At 44.3% G+C, this 23,482-nt stretch overlaps 1 protein-coding gene and 1 pseudogene across 3 annotated transcripts; both read left to right on the top strand.

Annotated features, from left to right (window-relative positions):
• Positions 1 to 7,148: 7,148 nt before the first annotated feature.
• On the top strand, positions 7,149 to 10,263 carry LOC136465895 (GDSL esterase/lipase LTL1-like; annotated as a pseudogene).
• Positions 10,264 to 10,583: 320 nt separating this feature from the next.
• LOC136467357 (ATP-dependent DNA helicase MER3 homolog) lies at positions 10,584 to 21,501 on the top strand. Of its 3 annotated transcripts, none has more exons than XM_066466040.1 (27): positions 10,584 to 10,901; positions 11,140 to 11,285; positions 11,548 to 11,731; positions 11,829 to 11,990; positions 12,084 to 12,321; positions 12,424 to 12,460; positions 12,542 to 12,588; positions 13,358 to 13,395; positions 13,565 to 13,586; positions 13,685 to 13,897; positions 14,059 to 14,215; positions 14,289 to 14,340; positions 16,141 to 16,212; positions 16,320 to 16,369; positions 16,498 to 16,615; positions 16,745 to 16,808; positions 16,879 to 16,962; positions 17,630 to 17,755; positions 17,834 to 18,030; positions 18,103 to 18,291; positions 18,378 to 18,626; positions 18,701 to 18,750; positions 18,853 to 18,870; positions 18,975 to 19,057; positions 19,358 to 19,640; positions 20,007 to 20,050; positions 20,181 to 21,501. In XM_066466040.1, the coding sequence occupies exons 2-27, from the start codon at positions 11,206 to 11,208 to the stop codon at positions 21,200 to 21,202; spliced, it is 3,879 nt and encodes a 1,292-aa protein (XP_066322137.1). In that variant the 5' UTR covers positions 10,584 to 10,901; positions 11,140 to 11,205; the 3' UTR covers positions 21,203 to 21,501. The 3 variants fall into 3 exon arrangements, with proteins under 3 accessions (XP_066322137.1, XP_066322135.1, XP_066322136.1); XM_066466038.1 differs by having other exon boundaries at positions 20,172 to 21,501; XM_066466039.1 differs by lacking the exon at positions 10,584 to 10,901 and adding an exon at positions 10,922 to 11,015 and having other exon boundaries at positions 20,172 to 21,501.
• Positions 21,502 to 23,482: the final 1,981 nt, after the last annotated feature.

The following is a 23,482-nucleotide window of genomic DNA, read 5'->3' as shown; positions in this document are numbered from 1 at the left end:
AGGGCGAACGAGGGCGGCGGTGCTCCGCCGTATAAACCCTAAACCCTTGGGCAAACGAGGGCGACGGTGCTCCACCGTATAAACCCTAGGGCGAACGAGGGCAGCGGTGCTCCGCTGTATAAACCCTAGGGCGAACAAGGGCGGCGGTGCTCCGCCGTATACATAGAAACGCATGGCGCTTATAAATGGCGCGTATACACTGGAATTTTTTTTCGATCTGTTCCTTTGGCGCTTTCTTTCTTATAATAGTTAGCGCGATAGAGAATAATGCCTGTCTGAACATCGTGTGCGACATGCCATGAAAATTAGCTAAGTATACATTTGGGTTTGTGATCGATACACACATTTGTTGACGTATGTACGTATGCAAGTGACAACCAACAAAGTTTCGCTACTGTATCAAAGCATGCACATAGGAATAAAAGAAAACATGAACAACATGTACGTACGGTTACCATGATCGTTGCCTAAAACATATGTGTTTTCATGCATGGAGATCAATGGAATAGGATTGGAGCAAGCACAGCTAGCGTACCTCGATCGGGGTGGCCGGCGGTGTGGCCGCGCGTCTGGCCAGGGCGAGGGTACCGGCGTGGTGTGGCCACACGCGTGTCTGGCCACGTGAGAGTACCGGCGGTGTGGCCTTGCGTCTGGCCAGGGCGGCCGGGCGGCAGCTGGCACCGCGAGGTCGTCGGCGCGCGGGGTGGCGTGGGGACCGCGGACGCGCGCGAGGCGGTGGCGATGACCGACATCGGGTGGGGTGGCGACGGCGTCCTCGGTGTGGCAGGCCGAGTGGCGTGGGCGCAGGGGGAGAGGAATCGGCGAAGAACGCAAGGAAGAAGATGGCACTGGTATATATATGCCATGCCGCTTTACTCCCGGTGCCATCCCCCTACCGGGAGTAAAGGTCCTTTACTCCCGGTTGGTAATAAGCACCAGGAGTAGAGGTTTTTTGGCGGGCCACGAAACTATAGGCCACCTTTACTCGCAGGTGGGCTTCCAACCTGGGAGTAAAGGTGAGCTGTAGTTTCGTTTCCCGCGTGTTTTAAGCAATAGTCTTGTTAAATACAATAGAAATGCAATAGTTTTTGTTAAATACATAGTAAATTAAATAAAAGGCATAAAATTATTTTGTTAAAAATATAGATTTTCTTTTTCTTTATTGCACATAGGAAAAATCTATAACCTAACTTTTTTTATTTTTTGTTACAATTATAAAACATAATGTAACTAATATTTATTATTTCGTTAATGCAAAAATGTAGTGTTTAATTAAAATTATTAAAACTATTGGTTTTGGACAGGAAATTTGTTTTCACATCATTTTAACGTTAATATTTTAATTTTTCATCACTCAATATCCTAATTTACCTTTTTGAGAGAGAAATTCCACCAAATCAAACATTGATTTAATTTGAAACATGACATAATAAACATTTGAATTCACAATTATTACATAATATCTCAAACACACACTACATTAAATCACTATATCATCAAGTGGGCACAGCAGTGAACTCTTTCTTTACGTATGTCCCTTGGTTATGATCGCGTCGTAACTATGGAGTACCCTTATCATTTACCAAGATGCTAGGGTCTTTGTTCACTTTGAATGGCGGAATTCGGTCATCCTTTTCATAATCTTCTGACATGTCCGATTTGTCCTCAATTCCCACGATGACTCTTTTCCCTGAAAGAACTATGTGGCGCTTTGGCTCTTTGGTTGAGTCATTATCGTTTTTCCCTCTTTTTGGTTTGGTAGACATATCATTGACATAGAACACCTGATTCACATCCTTGGCAAGGACGAATGGTTCGTCTTTATACCCAATATAACTAAGGTCTACTATTGTTATTCCATACTCGGCGAGCATTTCTCCATCGGACGGCACCGTACTTGGCCACGGAAGAGCTCCAATTCTACGAGGAAGGGAACACGGTCTTCCACAACCGTTGCCGCTCTCCCTCGTAGAATCAAAGCTCCTCCTTGACGTTCGTTACCGCTCGGTAGAGAACATGCTCGCCGAAATGAACACGGTCCGCTAGTTCAACTAGTATGGATTTTCTATAATTTTCTAACTATTTTCTAAGTTTTTCATTTCATAAAAAGTTAAAATAAAAAGTACGGTGATTGACAGACTACTGCGACGATATCGGGACATGTGAATAAATAACCATCCGTACTAGTTGAACTTGCTTACGTGATCATCTCGGCGAGCATTTCTCCACCGGACGGCACCGTACTTGGTCAAGGAAGAGCTCCGATTCTACGAGGAAGGGAACACGGTCTTCCACGACCATTGTCGCTCTCCCTCATAGAATCAAAGCTCCTCCTTGATGTCTATTACCGCTCGACAGAGAACATGCTCGCCGAGCTGAACACGGTCCGCAAGTTCAACTAGTACGAATTTTCTATAATTTTCTAACTATTTTCTAAGTTTTTCATTTCATAAAAAGTTAAAATAAAAAGTACGGTGATTGATAGACTACTGCAACAATATCGGGACATGTGAATAAATAACCATCCGTACTAGTTGAACTTGCTTACGTGATCATCTCGGCGAGCATTTCTTCACCAGACGGCACCGTACTTGCCACGAAAGAGCTCTGATTCTATGAGGAAGGGAACACAGTCTTCCATGACCGTTGCCGCTCTCCCTCGTAGAATCAAAGCTCCTCCTTGACATCCGTTACCGCTCGGCAGAGAACATGGTCGCCAAGATGAACACGGTCCGCAAGTTCAACTAGCTACTTTAACCTTCTTTCATGTAAATATGCAAGCTTGAAGTGATTTTGGGCTCAAATTGCTTACAAATGAAAAAAACCACAATAAAGAACCATATATATATAGTGAACAAAATGAGATAAGACAATGGTGAAAAATGAGAGTATGAGATTGGTAACCTTTACAACTGAAGAATCGACAGAGAAATCGAAGAAATCGATGGAGGAATCAAAGAATGGATGAAGGAACAATGGAGGGAGGGAGGAAGCAAGAACACTACTGCAGTGAGCTTCAAAATGTGTTGAGCTCGGGCTCAGGGAGGAAGGAGACGGCCAGGATATAAAGGAGGGACCTTTAGTCCCGGTTGGTGGCTCCAACCGAGACTAAAGGTAACTTTCCAACCCCGGACGCAGCCACGGCCCGGAAGTAGACCTTTACTCCTGGTTGGAGCCACCAACCGGGAGTAAAAGTATACCTTTAGTCCCGGTTGGTGGCTCCAATTAGGACTAATGGTCCCTTCCACCTCTGTCTAGCGCAGTAGCCATTGGGCAGAGACCTTTAGTCCTAGTTGGAGCCACCAACCGAGACTAAAGGTATCTCTAGTCCCGGGCGCAAAAAATTCTGGGACTAGAGCCCATTTTGGCCAAGGATTAAAGGTCTGTTCTCTATTAGTGCTTGCCGCACCCACACAGCGCGGCCTCGCTGCCACCACTAGCCGCCCATGGTCATGGCCGTGTCACACCCACGGGTCCGCTAGAGGCCATGTAGCCTCTGAGCCGCCGTGGTCTTGCACGAACAGCACAGCAGTGACCTCGGTTTGCCTTGCCGCACAGCACTGCACTTTCACGAACACACGACGTGGCCCCGCCGCACCACTTGTGGGCACCACCAAGCCTTTGCCCTCAGCATGCTTCACGGAGGCCAAGGCGGAGCCTTTCCTGACCGCCCGCCGTTCCGGCGAGCTATCACCCGTACATCGGTAGCGCCTACATGCGGACGCCGCAACCAACCCGCTTAGCCTCGTAACCATGGCCGTCATTCCCCGGCAAGGCCAATAGTGCGGCACGCACGCCTTCTGACCTCACGGCCCTTGTCAACCCCGTTGCGAGCCCGTAGCACGCACGCTCACCACGGTGCCTGCGCACGCACACCTAGACACGGTGACGCATGGCCATGCCTTCGCACGCCGCCACACGAGCCTCGGCACACCACCACCATCGCGGACTGCTCACGGTCGCGACCACGCACTTGAGCATCGCTCGCACACGAGCAACGTCGAGCGTAGCCACCACAGTGGTATCCGCCATGGTTTGAACTTCGTGCCGCTCGGCCGAGACACCACCAGCACGCGTGCGCTCCATGCCACGCCCTTGGGCGATGCCACAGCATGGGCGTGCATGCACACAGACCGCCCTGACCTATCATGAGCCAAAGGCCTCACCTTTTGCTCGCCTTGTCGTTCACGGCTCCTAGCCATCGCCTCACTGTCGTCGCGCACCTCCGCCTAGCCGCAAATGCGCGCGTTGCGAGCAGCCCACGTCGTTGCACGAGCACAAAGCTGACCTTGACGTGCCCCAACGAACGTCGACGTCCTCGCCTCGACCCCAAGTGCCCTGCCTCGCCTTAGGCACCTTCTTCGCTGCCTAGAGCTTCGAGTGACTCCTGTTGCGCCCAAGACCACGCCTTTACCACTAGATCTGTCTCCTGCATCCCAAAGCCGATGCCTTGAGCCCTGTCTTCACTGAATCCGTGCCATGGCCGACCACCACCATGCCCTAGCCATCTTGTTGGACCATGCAGCCACCTCTGACCGCTTGTAGCTAGTCCATGGCCGGCCTAGCCACTGCTGGCTGGCTGCAGCCGCCCCTGGCTGGCCGCAGCTGGTCGTAGCCTGCTAGTAGCTAGCCACAGTAGGCTGTTGTTGGCTATAGATGGCCAAAGCAAGCCTCAGCTAGCCCCGTGAACCCTGTCCTGCCCGGACGCATCCCTAGGAGTTAGCCCTATTCGTGAAAAGCCTCTAGCACACCTTAGCACCGTCGCAGTGCACCCACAGCCGCCATACCCATAGCACTGTTGTGCCAACACCGATCCCACATGTCCCGACAGCCCCGCGTGTCAGAGATGAGCCAAAGGGCTTTGCCATTGCAAAGCACGGTTGCCAGCACGCATGCCTAACCATAGCACCCCCCTTAGCTACCTATCAACCGAGCCCTATGCCCTTGTTGTGCGGCAGCCGAGTACTCACTTATGATCTCGACTAATCTAGCCGGCCTGGCAAATGGGCACATGATGCCCTACCACCAACCTACACATGCGCCACCATGACTTGGCCACAGCATGATCGAGTAGAGCCCTGACCTATAGCTCGAGCAACCACATCGGCTTTCGAGTGTGGTAATGTGAGGACCAACCTAATCTCAACCCTTGGCATAGACAGACCTCCACTTGACTGCCTTGCTTTTACTCGAACCCTAGCTTGACATAACTTCGACAGTCCAACCCCTGTAGCCATGAGAACCTGACACCAACATAAGGGGCCCATCAACCATGTGCCCCATGTCGAACCTAGTCTCACCATGGCACCTAGCCTAGACTCGAAGCCACCTTGCACCTACCATGTTCCCTAGCCTCCCATCGAACCCTGGAAGTGACCAAAGCTTCGGTCAAGCCATAAGTCCATAGCCATGTATGAGTGAATTTGGTTCTTCTTCGTTCTTTTAGCTCTTTGTGATAATATGTAGCTTATAGGATTATCGGTTGGACGTGTGTCAGCTCTAGAGGAGGACCTATGGAGTGGAGCTGACCCTGGAGGTGGAGGTCCGCACCGATCGACTACATCGACCGATGAAGACTTGTACCACTACTACCTCGACATCGCAGGTGTCATGACAACACCTTTTACTTAGAGAATCCTATTAGGCATTGCAAAGTAGATCTGCTAGCGCTTTACATTTATTCCTTGCTAGAATATGTGATGTATGCTATTGCCTGAGCCTTGCTTGTCTTGATTAAAACCACTTAACCCTGATTACCTAGCTTCGCGCTCGCACTTATATATGCATGTCTGCTTGCTTGCATTTTACTCCATCATAATTACATATATTCCCTGTTATGTGATGTGTGATGGATGTTTGGATGACGTGGATGGTGGATGGGGTTTCGCCGCGAGGCACCCCCATGTGGTGTGGTTTGATACGCGACGGGAGCGGTGAATCCCGAGTGGGTGGTGGTGATGTGAGGAGTTCTAGAGGTCTTCTGTCCTTGACCTGATTCTTGGAGATACTAGCCAGAGTGAGAGGATTGCCGGGGGTGTACGGAGTGCACCTAGTGTGGTTCCTGTGGCAGGAACACGGGTCCTAAAGGGACGATGGTCCTCCAGGGACATTGGGATGAGGAGTTTGGGGATGGATAGATCACCTCTGTGGGGGTGAATCTAGTGCTCTGAGGGCACACGGATTGGTGGAAGGTGCTCGCTCTGGCCAAATTAAGGACTAAGTAGGTTGCAGCCATAAATCACGGGTTATTTCCGTGCACACCACATGCTTACATGGGTGCGGCCTGTTGCCCAAACTAGTGCAAGCGACCATCAGTCTCTGTGGGAGATAGTAGGCACGCGGTCTGTGGCCCTGTGCAATTAGTGTCAGGAGGGCGGAGGTTACTCCGTGCTACCTCAACAACACGTTCCCAGCTTATATAGTGGCGTCTATATATCTTCGCTCCGGTTGGTGGGGCAGGACTGGTGTTAGTCGGCCTAGTTTATGGTGGCGGTGTTCATCGTTTGACGGTGATACGTCGACGGTGTTCATGTGGGAGAAAATCTATACGTATAGCCGCGGTCTTGGATATGACCACTTACCTATGTGCAGGGTTCAGCTCACTAGCTTCTCTTGTGCTTTGCTTTTTTCCCTGAAGCTAAGGTACGGCTTGAGGCCGATTAGACGAGTGACGTGCGGAGGCTGCCTCGTCGACTAGACTGAGAGATTGAGGGTATTATGAGAGATGATGAGTGATGACTTGTGATGATGATGAGTGGATGGTGAGAATGAGATTGTGGCGTGGGATTAGAGAAGTTTATACACTACTTTTGATGCTTTTTGTATGCGCTAAGAATGCAAACCACAGTCAAACTATTAGGATCGTTAGATCCCTTTATTTTCTATTTTCCACTAAAGCTCATCGGTGCTGACCATGGCCTGCACACATCTGGTGGTGTGTAGATTTCTTAACTTGCAGTGATGCTGAGATTAGTAGTTGGTTTCATTCTACACTCAATGATGTCTCTGGATGGGAGATTGTCAAGCTTAGCTTCCACAAAAGAATAATGGTGTTCAGCTTGTTGCTAGCTGTATCTAAATTATTGTAATATATTATTTATGTATTCTGATGTTGTATGACTCTGTAATTATTTATAATATGAACGTCCATGATAGTTGAGGTATTCTGGAACATCACAGACAGGCAAGAAGATCTTAATTTCTGCTAGGAAGTCCCGGTCTGCCACAAACCAGTGCTGGTGCTTTCTCTCGTGCCCACTGTCCACTCCATTAAAATCACCATGGAAGCATCCGGAGTAGTACAACACACTGTAGGCTGGGAACGGCTGTACTATACACGAGACCAGATCTGAAACAAACAAGGGATCACAGTCATTTACTACATTGACTGACCAACGGCGATCCGCCGATCTGATCCAAGGAAGAAATGAACAAGGAATGTGACTGTGGGTGAACAGGCACACAGGTAAAACCACCAGAGTTCATTCGGAGTTTCCTGCACTGTCATAGTGCCTGTAAAGACTGTAGCACAGAATTCGATCCGGGTGAGATCTGGATCTAATCAGTCCTCGGTTTCACAAGTCACAACCACCGGAAGGTGAAAAACAAAAACTGGATCCCCACCCCACAGCGTGAGGTCGTGGTACACTGGTACGCCCGCAGCCAAGTCAGAATTGCAGCGGCAGGAGCACAAGGCGGTGGTGGACTGGTGGGTACAATCTGTCATGCGCCGGTGCTCGCCCAGCCTTGGCAGTTTTTATTGCAAGGTAGTACTTCCTCTATTTCATATTATCTGTAATTTTCGGTTTTCGTGTCACAAATTTAATTTGATTTGTAGAAAATACGTATAACATTTGTATCTTCAAATAAATTTATTAAAAAATTAGATTCAAAGATCTTTTTAATGATACTAATTATGTACCATAAATATTAATATTTTGTAATATATATTTTATCAAAGTTGTTTCTCGGATAACGAAAGCGACAGATATTTTGGGACGGAGGGAGTACATTAGTGCTACAGGACGATCAGTAATTCAGGACTGTACTGTACTATTCCAATGAATGCAAATCATTGTTCTTGCGTGGAAGGAACAACAGTTGTGTGTGCGTCCTTCACTACTCGTTACTCTCACTCCAATTCCTAGCTCGATTTCACCAGCCGACAATCGCTTTTCAAAAACTACAGCGGTACGAACTAACACTCTAGGTACATTGTACGATCCAGACAGTTCATAGATGGTAGGAACGTCTCTAACAGATGCAGTCTCGCATCTTTAATTTTGCCTCTGTGAATCCATTTCGCTTTCCACCTTCCCAACAGGTTTACAGGATCGTCGGATAGACGACGAATTGCTAAAAGATTAAAAAATTACACAGAAGAAACTCATTGTCTCATGCTGAACCTTTATGATCAGTTCATTCGATTCGGTGATTACTGAAAAGAACACTTGTAAATGGTGCAATGTTTTCATAGCATTATGCAACTACAAGGGCATGGAGTGTCTAGCAATTGCTCTTCTCCTAGTATTTCATAAACTTTTTTTACAGCAATTCCCTATTTTCCGGTACTACAAACTGAATGAATAAGTTCAGATGTACTGTTTTTTTTATGAAACAGTTCAGCTGTACTGTACGAGATTGTTTTAGCATTATAGATCCTTCTTAAATAACTGAGAAATTGTATCTTCCCCGATGCCCACAACACGCTAACGACGTGCCAAACAACACACTAACGACGAGCAAGCAGATTTTCGGCGGAACAGTGTTAGGATCGGGGATATATACAGAACGCCATTGATCGATCGTCCATCCTTCAGAGAAATGATGTGTCAGCATACGCGCATCCGTGCGTGCTGTTGTGTTACGACTGCACTGACACACTTGCTTTTCAGGCGAGCACCTCGGGGCCGAACCTTTGCTGCCGTAACTGAGCCCCGAGCTCCGGGGGGAGAAGCTGCTCGTCGGCGCCAACTTCGCGTCGGCCGGCGTCGGGATCCTCAACGACACAGGAATACAGTTTGTACGGGAGGATAGATGCTAGCTAGCTACTCATTTCACTGCATGACCTCTCTGTCACACACTCACGTACGCAAACTGTAGCTCCGAATTCTGACGTCCTGCCATGCATCGTACGCTCGCAGGTGAACATCATCAGGATCGGCGACCAGCTGCAGTACTTCCGGCAGTACCAGCGGAAGCTGAGAGCCCTCATCGGCGAGCCGCAGGCGACGCAGCTCGTGAACCAGGCCCTGGTGGGTGCTCATCACGTTGGGCGGCAACGACTTCGTGAACTACTACCTGGTGCCCATGTCCGTGCGCTCGCGCCAGTACGCGCTCCCGGACTACGTCCGCTTCATCATCTCCGAGTACAGGAAGATCCTCTCGGTAATTAAAGTGTACCGAACGACTCTCTACACTCTAGCAACCACCACCAGCTACAGCTACCAATCCACAAGAGACCATGCCGTGCACACCACCGCTGCACACGCACTCAAACTCAGTCGGTGACTCACTTGAATGTCCGCCAACAACTAGCACATGGTGGTCGTCGTATGTAGGATTCGCTCCTGGGTCACCGCAACATGTGTGACCAACGCATGCATACGCATTGTGCAGAGGCTGTACGAGCTGGGCGCGCGGCGCGTGATCGTGATCGTGACGGGGACGGGGCCTCTGGGGTGCGTCCCGGCGGAGCTGGCGCTGCACAGCCAGAACGGTGAGTGCGCGGCGGAGCTGACGCGCGCCGTGAACCTCTTCAACCCGCAGATGGTGGACATGGTGCGCGGCCTCAACCGCGCCATCGGCGCCGACGTCTTCGTCACCGCCAACACCTACCGCATGAACTTCGACTACCTCGCAAACCCGGAGGACTTCGGTGAGCGAGATCAGACACGGTGCCGACGGTCTTTCCATGGGAAACCAATCAAGCGGGTCGATCGGTGACAATTGGATCTCTCGTGCTGCTTTCTTTTGCAGGGTTCACGAACGTGAAGGTGGCGTGCTGCCGGCAGGGCCCGTACAACGGGATCGGGCTGTGCACGGCGGCGTCGAACGTGTGCGCCAACCGGGACGTGTTCGCGTTCTGGGACGCGTTCCACCCCACGGAGAGGGCCAACCGCATCATCGTCTCCCAGTTCATGCACGGCGACACGGACTACATGCACCCCATGAACCTCAGCACTATCCTCGCCACGGACGAGGAGGGCCTGTAGAGTGGAGTGTATAGCTTGATCAGCCGGCCACGAGTCGTACGTACATGTGTGATGTGTCACCGTACCTAGCACGCTAGCCCTATGTGCTGGATGATGGCAGCTCAGTTTGCCAAGATTCGTGCCTAATCAAAGTGAGAGTGTTTCCCTGATGTGTTATGTTATAAACAGAATTAGTAATTGGTTAAGATCGATCGATCTGTGTCATATATGCTCTGTGCATTTGTTTTGGTGTTCTTGGTTCGTTCTTACTAAATGACCATTTGCAGCCGTGGCCTCAGTTGTCACGGTGTCGGCGTGCTCTCCTCTGTTCTCCCTACGACCCTGCCTTCCTGGACGGCCGGACGGCCAGAGCTGACCTTTTGGCACGAACACGGCACACGGGAGTAGTGGAGACCAGGAAGCCGTGCCAAACAACGAGTCCCCCGCCTGCAAAATCCACGGCACAATTTGAATCTCTTCTTCCTCCGCACGACGACTCAGCTCCTTCTCTTCCACCCCACAACTCCACCAGACCACCACAACACCACAAGACACCCGCGCGCTGCGCTCCTCCCGCTCAAGCCCCTCTCGAAGCTAGCAGACGCTCCTCTCCTCTGATCCTCTCTCTCCCTCTCTTCTCTCCGCCGTCTCGTCAACAGCCTCTCCCGCCTCTCGCTGCAGTCTCCTCCGGTCCGATTCCACTAGCGAGTAAGTTCCCGCTCTCCCACTCGTCTCCTACACTACACTCCAACCTCGCTCCGCAATTCAGTTCGGCAGAGAGATCATCCAGCCGACTCGGCTCGAAGCGACGCCGCGCGCAAGGTGTTCGACGATACTCCTCGCGATGGATTCCTCGCTACAGATCGCTTGGATTTTTTTTTTTACCCTCGATCGCTCGGGCTTCTCCGCTAGTCGATTGCTCACCGCGATCGTTCGGATTCTGCAGGAGGCGGACTCTGTGCGGCATCGATCTCAAGTGACACCCGCTTGCGGTCAGGTCGCCCGACCGAGGATGGGTTCTCTCGCCGATCCGTACGCGCTACGCTGTGTCTCCGACCTGCCCCCGCCATTCCGCTCCGTGTTCAGGTTCAGGTGCGACCCGTGCGCTGATTATCAAGCTACACGTTCGAATTTTGCTGTTCATACGCCGTGTTTCTGCACTATTGTCTTTGTTCAGTTGCGTGACTGCAGCACCCTCATGTAGATGGTTCGAATTGAGTAGTAGCCTCGCGTATTGCATGAGATTATAATGCTAGGTTAATGAAATTTGGAATTATGGGGAATATAAAGTAATATTGAGATACTGTGGTGTAGAGGTGGGATTTAGTAAAGTAACGTTTTGGTTTCTCTGCAGATACTTCAATTCCTTGCAGAGCGAGTGCTTTCATGTGTGCTTCTTCTCGGATGTGAACATGGTTATCTCGGCACCCACGGGGAGTGGGAAGACCGTACTCTTTGAACTCTGCATTCTGAGGCTCCTCTCAAGGTTCCTTTCACCAGATTGGAGGTTCAATTTGAATAAAGGAACTCTGAAAACAGTATGTGCCGATTCTGGATGCCATTCCTCAAAAAACTGGGAGTTTAGGATTCGGGTATTTTATTGTTACCGTGTGGTTCACTGGATTTATGTGGCAGATCTACATTGCACCCTCCAAGGCATTGGTGCAGGAAAAGCTGCGGGACTGGAACATGAAGTTGGGCCCATTGGGGATAAATTGCTTGGAGATGACTGGTGACAGTGAATTTTACGACAATAAAGCCATACATGATGCTGATTTAATCCTCACCACTCCTGAGGTCCATGTCACTACTTACTTTCATCTGCAGAAGTTAAGATGATTGCCTGCTAACCAATATCTTGCTTTCTCACTGGAATTGTAATACATGCAGAAGTTTGATTCTATGAGTCGACATGGTATAAAAAGTGGTAGATTGGGTTTCTTCTGTGATATTGCTCTCGTCCTTATTGATGAAGTTCACCTTCTTAATGATCCACGTGGAGCTGCATTAGAAGCAGTTGTCAGTAGGATAAAAATGCTTTCGCGACATGACAACATGAAATCTTTTCCTCTGGCTAATGTTCGATTCATAGCTGTTTCTGCTACTATCCCTAATATTGAGGACATAGGTTTGTAACTCTACACAGTAAATTCTCAACATACCATTTACATTGCCATATCACGCTCCAGCAAAGAAAGTTATGTTTCTCATTAATATTACAAAATTTCAGCGCAGTGGCTCCTAGCACCCCCAGAAGGAATCAAAAGGTGACTAACACAATTTATTTTGAGGATTTTGTGGAGTAATCCCAATAAATTTACCTTATCTGTGGTATCCTCCTTTTCCAGATTTGGAGAAGAAATGAGGCCAGTGAAGTTGACAACCAAGGTCTTTGGTATGATTGAGACTTCTTATATATTAGAATCAAACTGACCACATGTCAAGGGCTCATTTCTGTAACAAACACTGATGCAATACATTGCCAACCCTTAAGATTAGGGCCTCGTTTAGTTCGTGGCAAAGTTGGCGTTTGTACAGTGTTCGATGTGACGGCGAACACTGTAGCACTTTCGTTTGTATTTGTGAATTATTGTCCAAACATTGACTAATTAGGCTCAAAAGATTCGTCTCGTAAAGTTCAACCAAACTGTATAATTAGTTTTTTGATTGCATCTACATTTAGTACTCCATGCATGTACCGCAAGTTTGATATGACGGAAAATCTTCTTTTTGCATAGTGTCAAAGTTGGGAGTTTTGGAGTAACTAAACATGGCCTAGCTTATCAAGAAGCTGTTCTAACTTAGTTATGCTGCAGCAAACTTTTTGTGCTAATCTGGCAGTAAATGCTCTCCTATCATATGTTGCTTGAAGGATCAACACCAAGTCATTAAAGTGTTTCAGTTTTTATCAATAATGATTTGACTGTTTTTCTATGCCATTTAAGTTACATTTGATTTACTTATGTAAAACACCTCTTGTACAAAATAACCACAATTTTCCTTTCTCTAGATAAACCTGTGTTTTTCGTGCTACTAGGTAAAATTTATGAACATATATACACATGGTACAAATTGCTAGCATCTTCCCAATGATCTTTCAGCTTCCACTTTGTCAGCCATTTGTGTGCCGCTAATTCTTTCCTTTTTCTTTGTGTGCTATTTAGGTTATGCTCCAGCTAAAAATGACTTCCTTTTTGAGAGGGTATGCATTTTTACTATCCAAAATCTTCCTTCTTCACAGTTAGAATAAAAATTAGCCGGGAGGTTTTAAGTCAGAACTGCATCTCCCTGAGTTGTATCATATTGTTTCAAATAGTTGTACTTTATATAATGCTAACTACTTAATTCTTTTTGTTTGTTTCAACTTGTAGAGGTTGCAAAGTTTTATTTATGGTAAGTAAAATCCCCACATCACTCAATAGCATTGCACATCATGTAAATTACAGTTCTAAAAATCAGTACTAGATATATAAATGAAATATTTATTACAGATATACTGATGCAACATTCAAGAGGGAAGTCTGCACTTATTTTCTGTTCTACAAGAAAAGGTGCACAAGAAGCAGCACAGTGCCTTTCACAAACTGGAGCATCACTTGGCTATTCGAATCCATTTATGAAATCGATGCAGCAGTATGAACATCTAAAGGAGGCTTCCCTAACCTGTAGTGACAAGCAACTGCAGGCTTGCATTGTACATGGAGGTTATATGGAATCTTGTTCCCTGGGCACCCATAATACCTTCCTTAACTTTGCAACCTCCATTTTTTTAGTAATGTCTTTTTAGGTGCCCATGTTAGTTGATACACTTAGCCTAAAAACTTTAATTGATTGCTTAACTGATGCCATCCTGTTCCATTTTCAGTTGGTTTTCATAATGGTGGTCTTTGCTTAAAAGACCGAGGTCTTGTTGAGGGGCTTTTCCTCAAGGGTGATCTTCAAGTCCTTTGCACAACGAATACGTTGGCACATGGCATCAACTTACCTGCACATACAGTTGTGATAAAGTCAACACAGTTTTTGTAAGAATGAATTTTTAGATATGGCGTCAATTAAATTGAGCTTCTAGTTTTTGACATAGATTCTATTATGCAGCAACAAGGAGAAGGGCCTATATGTTGAATATGAGAGGTCCATGGTGCTTCAGGTGTACTACTAAGTCTATATGTCCTAGAAAACTCTTCACCTAAAAAAAATCCTATAAAACTATTATCTTTGATATTCAGGAAGAGATACTCCATCTTGTTTCACATCTTACTGTGATTTTGTATGGTTAACATGTAGCTTCATTGTTGTTTGTTCATTGCTTAATTTCTTTTACTTCTTTCTGAATTAATAGGTCAGATTTGATAATTTGAGGCATACAAACTACTGAATTTGTTTAAAATTATAACTTATATACAGACATGTGCTAAACCTTTAGCAAAAGATGGTTCTGGAATATATCATTGGCACTTTTGTTTAAGAAAGCAGGATTGCTGGATATCTTACCTTATCTTATATATATAGGTTGAATTTTACTTATACTGAAATACTTCAATATTTATATCTCTTCTTCCTGGGAATAAAGGGTTTCTCTTATGAAGTAACCCTACATTTGCACAGGGTTCAACAAGGCTTTTAGCAACAACAACAACAACAACAAAGCCTTTAAGTCCCAAACAAGTTAGGGTAGGCTAGAGTTGAAACCCAGCAGAAGCAATCAAGGTTCAGGCACGTGAATAACTGTTTTCTAAGCACTTCTATCTAAGGCTAAGTCTTTGGGTATATTCCATCCTTTCAAGTCTCCTTTTATTGCCTCTACCCAAGTCAACTTCGGTCTTCCTCTGCCTCTCTTCATGTTACTATCCTGGCTTAGGATTCCACTACGCACCGGTGCCTCTGGAGGTCTCCGTTGGACATGTCCAAACCATCTCAACCGGTGTTGGACAAGTTTTTCTTCAATTGGTGCTACCCGTTCCGAACTCGATCCCTTCTTGTATGACCGCAAATCTAACGCAACATACGCATTTTCGCGACACTTATGTGTTGAACATGTCGTCTTTTCGTAGGCCAACATTCTGCACCATACAACATAGCAGGTCTAATCGTTGTCCTATAAAACTTGCCTTTTAGTTTCTGTGGTACCCTTTTGTCACATAGGACACCAGATGTTTGGAGCCACTTCATCCACCCTGCTTTAATTCTATGCCTAACATCTTCATCAATATCCCCGTCTCTCTGTAGCATTGATCCTAAATATCGAAAGATATCCTTCCTAGGCACTACTTGACCTTCCAAACTAATATCTTCCTCCTCCCTATTTAATTGACTGGACTCAGTAGTTTAGTCTGCTAGTGGCTCTGCCTATGCTTGTACTGTTTTTGAGCGAAAAATACAGTAGGGGAGGTCCCCACTGTGAAAAAGGGGCGTACCTAGTGCAGAGAGCTCCCACTCTGTGCAGGGTCTAGGGAAGGGTGTTAGTGGCAAGTCTTACCCTCTCATGTGCAATGCGAGGAGACCGCGACTCGAACCCGGGACCTTCCGGTCACAGGCGGTAAGACTCTACCGCTTGCACCAGGCACCAGGCCTCCACTGTGAGATTTTATTAAAAAGCAAAAGCCAAAAACTGTACAGAGGAGAAAGAACAACAAAAACAAAAACCACCCAAGAGGCTGAGGGAGCCACTGGTCAGCTAAGAACTAAGAAAAGGAGTCTATACGAAGGAGGACCTATGCTTGTACTGTAGTTATTTTCTTTGTACTCTGTTGTTATAGAGTACACATATCACCAATAGTAGGGTCCTCTCCTAGGCATTTCCCTAAAATATATAGAAATTTATATTTAAATGTATACCAAATTTAACAGTTCAACTTAACGCATTTAGTGATTTCAATTTTAAATATAAAATGTATTATATGACTATCCTCTTGTTTTTGAGAAAGCTTCTGTTTGGGGTGATCCGCAGATGTGTGGAAGGGCTGGACGTCCACCATTCGATGATACTGGAACAATTATAATCATGACAAGAAAAGAGACAGTAATCATCATGTGTTTCCACTCTTATTAATTTTGTCAGTTGTGCAATAATTTTACAGGATCTATTTCCTGGCTTATTGAACTAACATGTTTAAGTTTTCCTTTTAGGTTCATATCTATGAGAACCTTCTAAATGGTTGTGAAATGGTGGAGTCTCAGTAAGTGCTTGATGTCTAATCAGAAACTAGTGTCTCATGTGATATTTCACCTAAAAGAAGACCGTGATATGCACTACATATAATTTTGTACTTCTGATCAAGTATATATACTACATAACTACCACCAGGTTGCTGCCATGTGCAGTGGAGCATCTAAATGCAGAAATCGTTCAGCTGACAGTATCTGACATTATTCTGGCAGTTGAGTGGATCAAGTGCTCGTATTTGTACACCAGAATAAGGAAGGTATGTATGCATACTCTTGTTTAGCATTTAAATTTAATGCATGGAATAACTTCTGTTTGAGAAAAATGCATGGAATAACTTCTGTTTGAGAAAAATGCATGGAATAACTTTAATGAAATAAATTGCTAGAATCCTGAGAACTATGGAGTTAAGGGGGGGACTCCTCAAGATCTCCTTGAAAAGCAAATTCAAGGTACCTTCTTTTGGCATGATGGTTCTGTTATGATGCCTTATGCTTTGATCCTAAGCAACCGAATATACAGATATATGTGTCCAGAAGATTCATGAGTTGGTGGACTATGGACTGATTTGGACAGATGAAGGAGCTTTCGTTCTACAACCACTAGGTAAAGTTTTCTTCTCTCTACCAAAATGAAAATGCAGAAATCACAATTACAAGATGTCATATGGTCCAGCTCTCAATCTGCAGGGATAAAACACTGTTTTTTGGTTGCAATGTACTCCCCTCCATTCCAAATTTTAAGACATTTTGGCTTTTCTTGATACATTGCTTTTATTATGTATCTAGACATAGTGTAGCCTAAAATCATATGTTACAAATATCAACCAACCAGATCCTGAGATCCATGAAGATTAACTCATCATATTGGTCTGGATACGCTCTCCCTACCCCCTGTTCAACATTTTAGGATTGTCGAACAATAAATAGTATTCCGTGAGCTGGGTTTATTGGATTTGTATGGTCCCTAGGGTTCTGATCTGCAAATGTTGCCCCCTATTTCAGGATTTGCATTGTGTTACTGTATGTATCATCTAGCTTTAAACAGTGCATGGATCAATTTCGCATAGGCATCATGCATTGTATTTGTGAATCTGTGCCAAGCTCACTATATTTTCTGCAATGACTGCCATGTTTCTTGAGGCCCTAATACCTTGGCAGACTTACAGTAAGATCCAGATCTGATGGTTTGTCAAAAGGACTCCTTTAAGATCTAATTGTTTTTCAATTGTTTGTCAAAAGGACTCCTTTAAGATCTAATTGTTCATTCTCAGAACCAGGGAGGCTGATGGCAAAATTCTACCTGAAGTTTGATACAATGAAGCTTATCGTGAAAGCTTCTGCCTGTTGCAGTTTGGAAAATTTATTGCATGTCATCTGTCACTCTGCAGAAATAACTTGTAGGTAGATGTACATATTTTGAATTGATTATTGAGTGTCAAGCATTTTATTTTATTTTTATTTTTTGGTGTATCAAGGGATCCAACTACGCCGAAAGGACAAGAAGATTCTAAATGACATAAATGCCGACAAAGATGGTAGACTCCTATTTCATATTGTCATGGAGAATGGAAAAAGGAAGAAGCGTGTTCAGACAAGAGAAGAGAAAATATTCTTGCTAGCAAATGACTGCTTAACTGGAGACCCCCTAATCCATGATTTATCCCTCAACCAGGTTGCTTGCTTGTCTAGTTGCAAACACCCCTTGATTTTCTCCCCTACTATGTTGACTTGGACTCCCATGCAGGAAACAAATTCAATATGCTCAAATGGATGTAGGATTGCCAAATGCATGCGAGAATATTTTATATACAAAAAGAACTACAGATCCGCCATAAATTCTATGATCCTTGCAAATAGTCTACATCAAAAGCTTTGGGAGAGCAGTCCATTTCTGCTGAAACAACTGCCTGGGATTGGAATTGTAACAGCAAAGGTTATTAATTTTGTGATTGTTATGTAGCCACTGCTGTATCTGCAGCCAGCATACTTAATTCTTGAGTTGATCACTTGCCACCTTAGGCTCTGAAGACTGCTGGAATTTATAGCTTTGAGACCTTGGCAACTGCTGATGCGAGAAAGATAGAATCGGCCACAGGACGCAATTATCCATTTGGGAATCATATCAAAGATTCAATGTCATCATTACCACCCAAAATTGACATAGACATAGAAGAAACTGGAAACAGACTTGGGAAAGCGACCATTACTGTAACATTAACTCGTCTATCACAGGCAGTTCGATCCAGTAAACGCAGTTGCGCTGACATGGTACCTTATTTAACTTTGCTTCGGGTCATTGAGTGCTTTTAAAACCAACTAAATGTTATAACATTATTTTTCAGGTTGTGGCCTCAGAGGAAGACAATGTGATCCTCTTTCATGAGAATATAAGGTCAGTGCCTCTCCTCTCAAACCGATCTAATGCCTTTGACAATCTATTTTTCATCTGCTGATGTGGATGGTTGTTTGTTGTTCTTTTGGTTCTTTCTTCCAGGACTCGAGAATTCCACAGGTAACACTTTTCAACTTTTGTTATTTTAGGATATGTTAATCCATTCTTCTTCACCAGCATATCTTATTCCAGAATTGCTCACTGGCCAATTTTTTAAAATGCAGCCCATATTCTGTAAAAGTTTTTGTGCCATGCCCCCAGAATGCACGGGTCACTCTGAAGGTTGATCTAATATTTGAAGAATATGGTAATATCACTATCCGAAAATACTTTCTTTCGATGTTGGGTCTCAATAGAGGTTGTGGTTAAGGTTGTTTTTCTTTTAGCATTGGCGAGTCTGTAACCTTTTAAACCAGTGTACTCGGGATTCCCCCCCCCCCCCCCCCCCCCCCCCCCCCCTCATTTCTTCTTCTATAATATAATGAATTAATGATACACAGTCCTCCTGTATGTTTTACAAAAAAAGAGAGAATACTTTCCTTCAAAAATATTATGCACATATCACTTATATGCTCACATAGTTTATGTTTTCAATGCTATGGTGAAGTTGGTCTTGATGTGCACAAGAAGCATGTAGTAAGCAGGGAAGATGGTTTGTACGTGACCAAAGAGCATGTGATAGATAAGCTTGAACCTGCATACAATCTCCCTTCAGAGATTTGTTTGGTTAGCTCCAGGACAACTCAAACAAGCCGATCTCAATCTCACACTGAACAGAGCCCTCTTTCCAAAGAGGTTTATGTCATAGAAGATGATGGCATTGCTGTCAGTGCTCTAGAGAAAGCTGATAATGTACTGGGAACCAGAAAATTTAACAACTTGGCTTCACTGTGAGTTCTTAATCTTTTTTTTTTTGGCTGGCTAATAATATATGAATTGATTGCCATCCACCAGCATAACCTTAAATACTGATCAGACTAGGGATTATCCAACCTTCAGCATGTGGCAGATCCGCATACACCACAACTTTATACTGAATGGTTTTGGTCCCTAGATGGTTTTCTTGGGGGATTTGTTACTGGATCCTTTGGTCTTTGGGATCAACCTGTTTTGAACACTCTTTTCTCTCATAATTGAATGGCAGAGCTCCTGCTATTTTTGTTCCAAAAAAAACTTTGTACTTAATCTATTGACTCAAGTCATGTTTTCTGAACCTTGGTCAGTATTTTTGTAACGTGCTATTTTCATGATTATAGGGAGGTCCCAAGCTTTGATCTACTGCCTGAAGAAGAGTATGGAGGTAAGACAATCCTGCAAACAGTATACAGTTATATGTGCTTTATGCTTCATTTGTGCTCCTTCAATTGAAATCTGGAAATTTATTATTAGCTAGCTGAAATGTGCATTATCTTGTTTACAAGCTGCATCAGCTCCTGGACCAGAACAGGCAGAATGCAAAAGTGCCACAGACAACACAATTTTCGATCACATACGCAAGAAATCCAAAGAGTTCCCCACTCTGATGGTATCGAAATCCATGGATAGCTCTTATGAACCTCTTATACTGAAGAAGATGAAGATATCAAGGGACCAGTTTGAAGTAGAGCATGGCTGTCTGCATGCGGATGAGGCCACCACAATGGATTTTGAGCCTGTTGAGCCTAGGGTCTCTCCAACCAATACTGCTGAGAAGTGTCGCGGGATCCTGGGTAGAAGTTCAGAAAAGAGCCACATGCTGTTTGGAATAATGGATAGCCCATCTGAGAAGAGCAAGATGCTGAGCACGACACCAGACAAAAGCTCTCTTCAGAATGCGGGTGGAAAGGAGAGCCCATTGGAGAAGAGCAAGGTACTGAGCACTTCAGCTGAAAACTCTCTCCAATTTGCAGCTAGGCGTGTCAGCTCATCTGAGAAGAGCAAGATGTTGACAACTCCAGATAAAAGCTCTCTTGTGTTTGCGGGTGGAAAGGAGAGCCCATTGGAGAAGAGCGAGGTACTGAGCACTTCAGCTGAAAACTCTCTCCAATTTGCAGCTAGGCGTGTCAGCTCATCTGAGAAGAGCAAGATGCTGACAACTCCAGATGAAAGCTCTCCAGGGTTTGTGGGCGGAAAGGATAGCTCGCTGGAGAAAAGCAAGATCCGTATTAGTACTCCAGTTGAGTATCCTTTAAAGAAAGGAAATCCAGGTGAAAATCCTTTCAAAACAGGAACTCCGGTTGAAAACTCCCCCCAATTTGCAGCTCAACGTGACAGCCCATCTAAGAAGAGGAAATCCTGCATCAGCAGTCCCCTTCCGTGCTTCCAGGCTGTTCAATGCACAGAGCAAGTCAGAGTTGCAGCTCAACCCTTCGATATTCAGGAATATGTCAAGGAGATATCGAGAAGCAGAAGGAACAGTCAAGGAGGCGATCCTTTTGCTGGTTACAAGAGTATCTTTTCCTTCCTATACTAGATCTGCTGAAGATCAATGTACAGTCAGTTCAATATCCTGCCCATAACGTGCACTGTAACATGGAAAAGCATATTCTTTTCTGGCATCAGTTTGGTTACGATTGCTATTCTGTGGTTTGCACTCTGTACACATGACTGGAGTGTGCTTATGTATGGTGTATGTACAAGTTACTATTGGCTGCACAAACTATGAAGTTTTCTGCCGGGTGCCATGCTAGATGCTTCACCTTTGATGCCATGTTGCATGAAACTTCCTGCTTGCCGTCTTACCTCGGACCATCCTGCTTGCACGACAAGAGATTTTCCAGAGCACGCTATGAGGAGCTTCAGTGTGGTTGAGTCGTTGAGACATAGCTCAAAGCACACATGAAAAACTAATAGATCCTCCCTAACCTTTTCTATTAACTCCAAGAGAGAATTTTTAAGCAGCGCTGGAATCTTTGTAGGAGCTTGTAATTGTATCCTGCGGTGCCGCCAAAGTGCAAGGTACAGTAGGCGCCAAAACTCTATTCATGTATTAGTCATGAACTTTGGACTTTGATGTTATTTGGCAGCAAACCACAGCCATATAAAACTTGAGAAAAAGTCTACATAACCCCCAAACTATTCAAGTGGATTACTTCACCCCAAAACTATAAAACTAGATTTTCTACCCTTGAACTTTCCAAAACCAGTCAAATAACCCCCCAAACGGTTTTGAACGGTAGTCGCTACAGTGAGTGATGGTGGTTTTGTTTTTTTTTCGCTGAATCTTTGAAAAATCATAGTAATCATAGAAAAATCGTAAAATGAAAATCTAATTTTGTTGGACTCCACATGAATAGATCTACATAGAGAACATATAATATGATATGCTTTAGTACAAAGTTTTTGCTGTAGCTTTAAATCTATGATTTTCTGTAATTAAATGGAATAATTCATAGCTACAACTTCTATGGTTCAATTGTGGTGAAATTTTTATGGTGGACGAATTATTATATGCTTAAATTATAGTAAAAATTTCATACTCATTGAATCATGTATAACTTAGTTATAGATAAAACATAGATATAACAAGCATAAACATAAATAAATCTATAATTAAGTTATACATGATCCAATGAGTATGGAATTTTTACTATAGTTCAAGCATACCATAAAAATTTCACCACAATTGAACCATAGAAGCTACAGCTATGAATTATTTCAATTAATTAAAGAAATGCATAAATCTAAAGCTACAACAAAAACTTTGTACCAAAGCATGCCATATTATATACTCACTGTGTAGATCTACTCATGTGGAGTCCAACGAAATTGTATTTTCTATTTTATGATTTTTCTTTGATTTACTATGATTTTTCAAAGATTCAGCGAAAATAAATAAAAAAGAAAAAAACAAAAACCACCGTCACTGTAGCAAAACCACCGTCTAAAACCGTTTGGGGGTTATTTGACTGGTTTTTAAAAGTTCAGGGGTAGAAAATCCGGTTTTATAGTTTGGGAGTAAAGTAGTCCACCCTGAATAGTTTGGGGGTTATGTAGTTTTTTTTTTCTAAAAACTTGGCACGGCGTGAAAACGTTGGAGCTTTATCTTAATTCAGATAAACAGCACGTTAGATTGTTCTCCCAAAATGAAGAGAAAAAACAGTATTCTTTGATGCAATGAACCTGTAAGGGTTGGTGCTAACTTTCGTCTAAACGCGTTTTTTAAACGTTACAGAACAAGAACATAAGACACAACTAGCACAAGTGCATTCAACATCAATGTACATTCATGCTAGTTGCATCTTGTATTTTTGCCATGCAGAGTTTTTTAAAACACTTATAGACATCGATTATAATTGTAATGTTTTGAGGATTGTTCAATATATTTTGGGTATTTTCTCATTTCCTAGATATAAATATATATTTTGAAACTTCCAGAGATATTTTTATGAGCTTGAACTATTTTATTTGGGTTTGTCGTGCCCCAACTTATCTCTAGGATTTTTCTTGGGCCTTTTAGAAGTTTAGAGACATTGATTTAAAAAGCTTATAATACATTTAGTGGATTTTCATATTAACTAAAAAGGTGATGAAATCGTCTCCAGAACCACTTAAATCTAGGTTAAGGAGATAATTTAAATGGTTTTGCGAGTTTAGAAACAATGATCCGTGGTTTTGAAGTTTGAACTTTTTATCTTTTCTATATCTATATTCTAATTCTAATATTCTATGTCCGGTGAGCTGTGACCCTGCCCATCCCGTACACCCCGAGTGGCCCAACTAGCCCACGTATATACTCCAAAAACCTAACCCT

Source organism: Miscanthus floridulus, chromosome 7, assembly GCF_019320115.1.
Source record: "Miscanthus floridulus cultivar M001 chromosome 7, ASM1932011v1, whole genome shotgun sequence".
Lineage (NCBI taxonomy): Eukaryota > Viridiplantae > Streptophyta > Magnoliopsida > Poales > Poaceae > Miscanthus > Miscanthus floridulus.
This window is presented reverse-complemented; position numbering and strand designations above follow the sequence as displayed.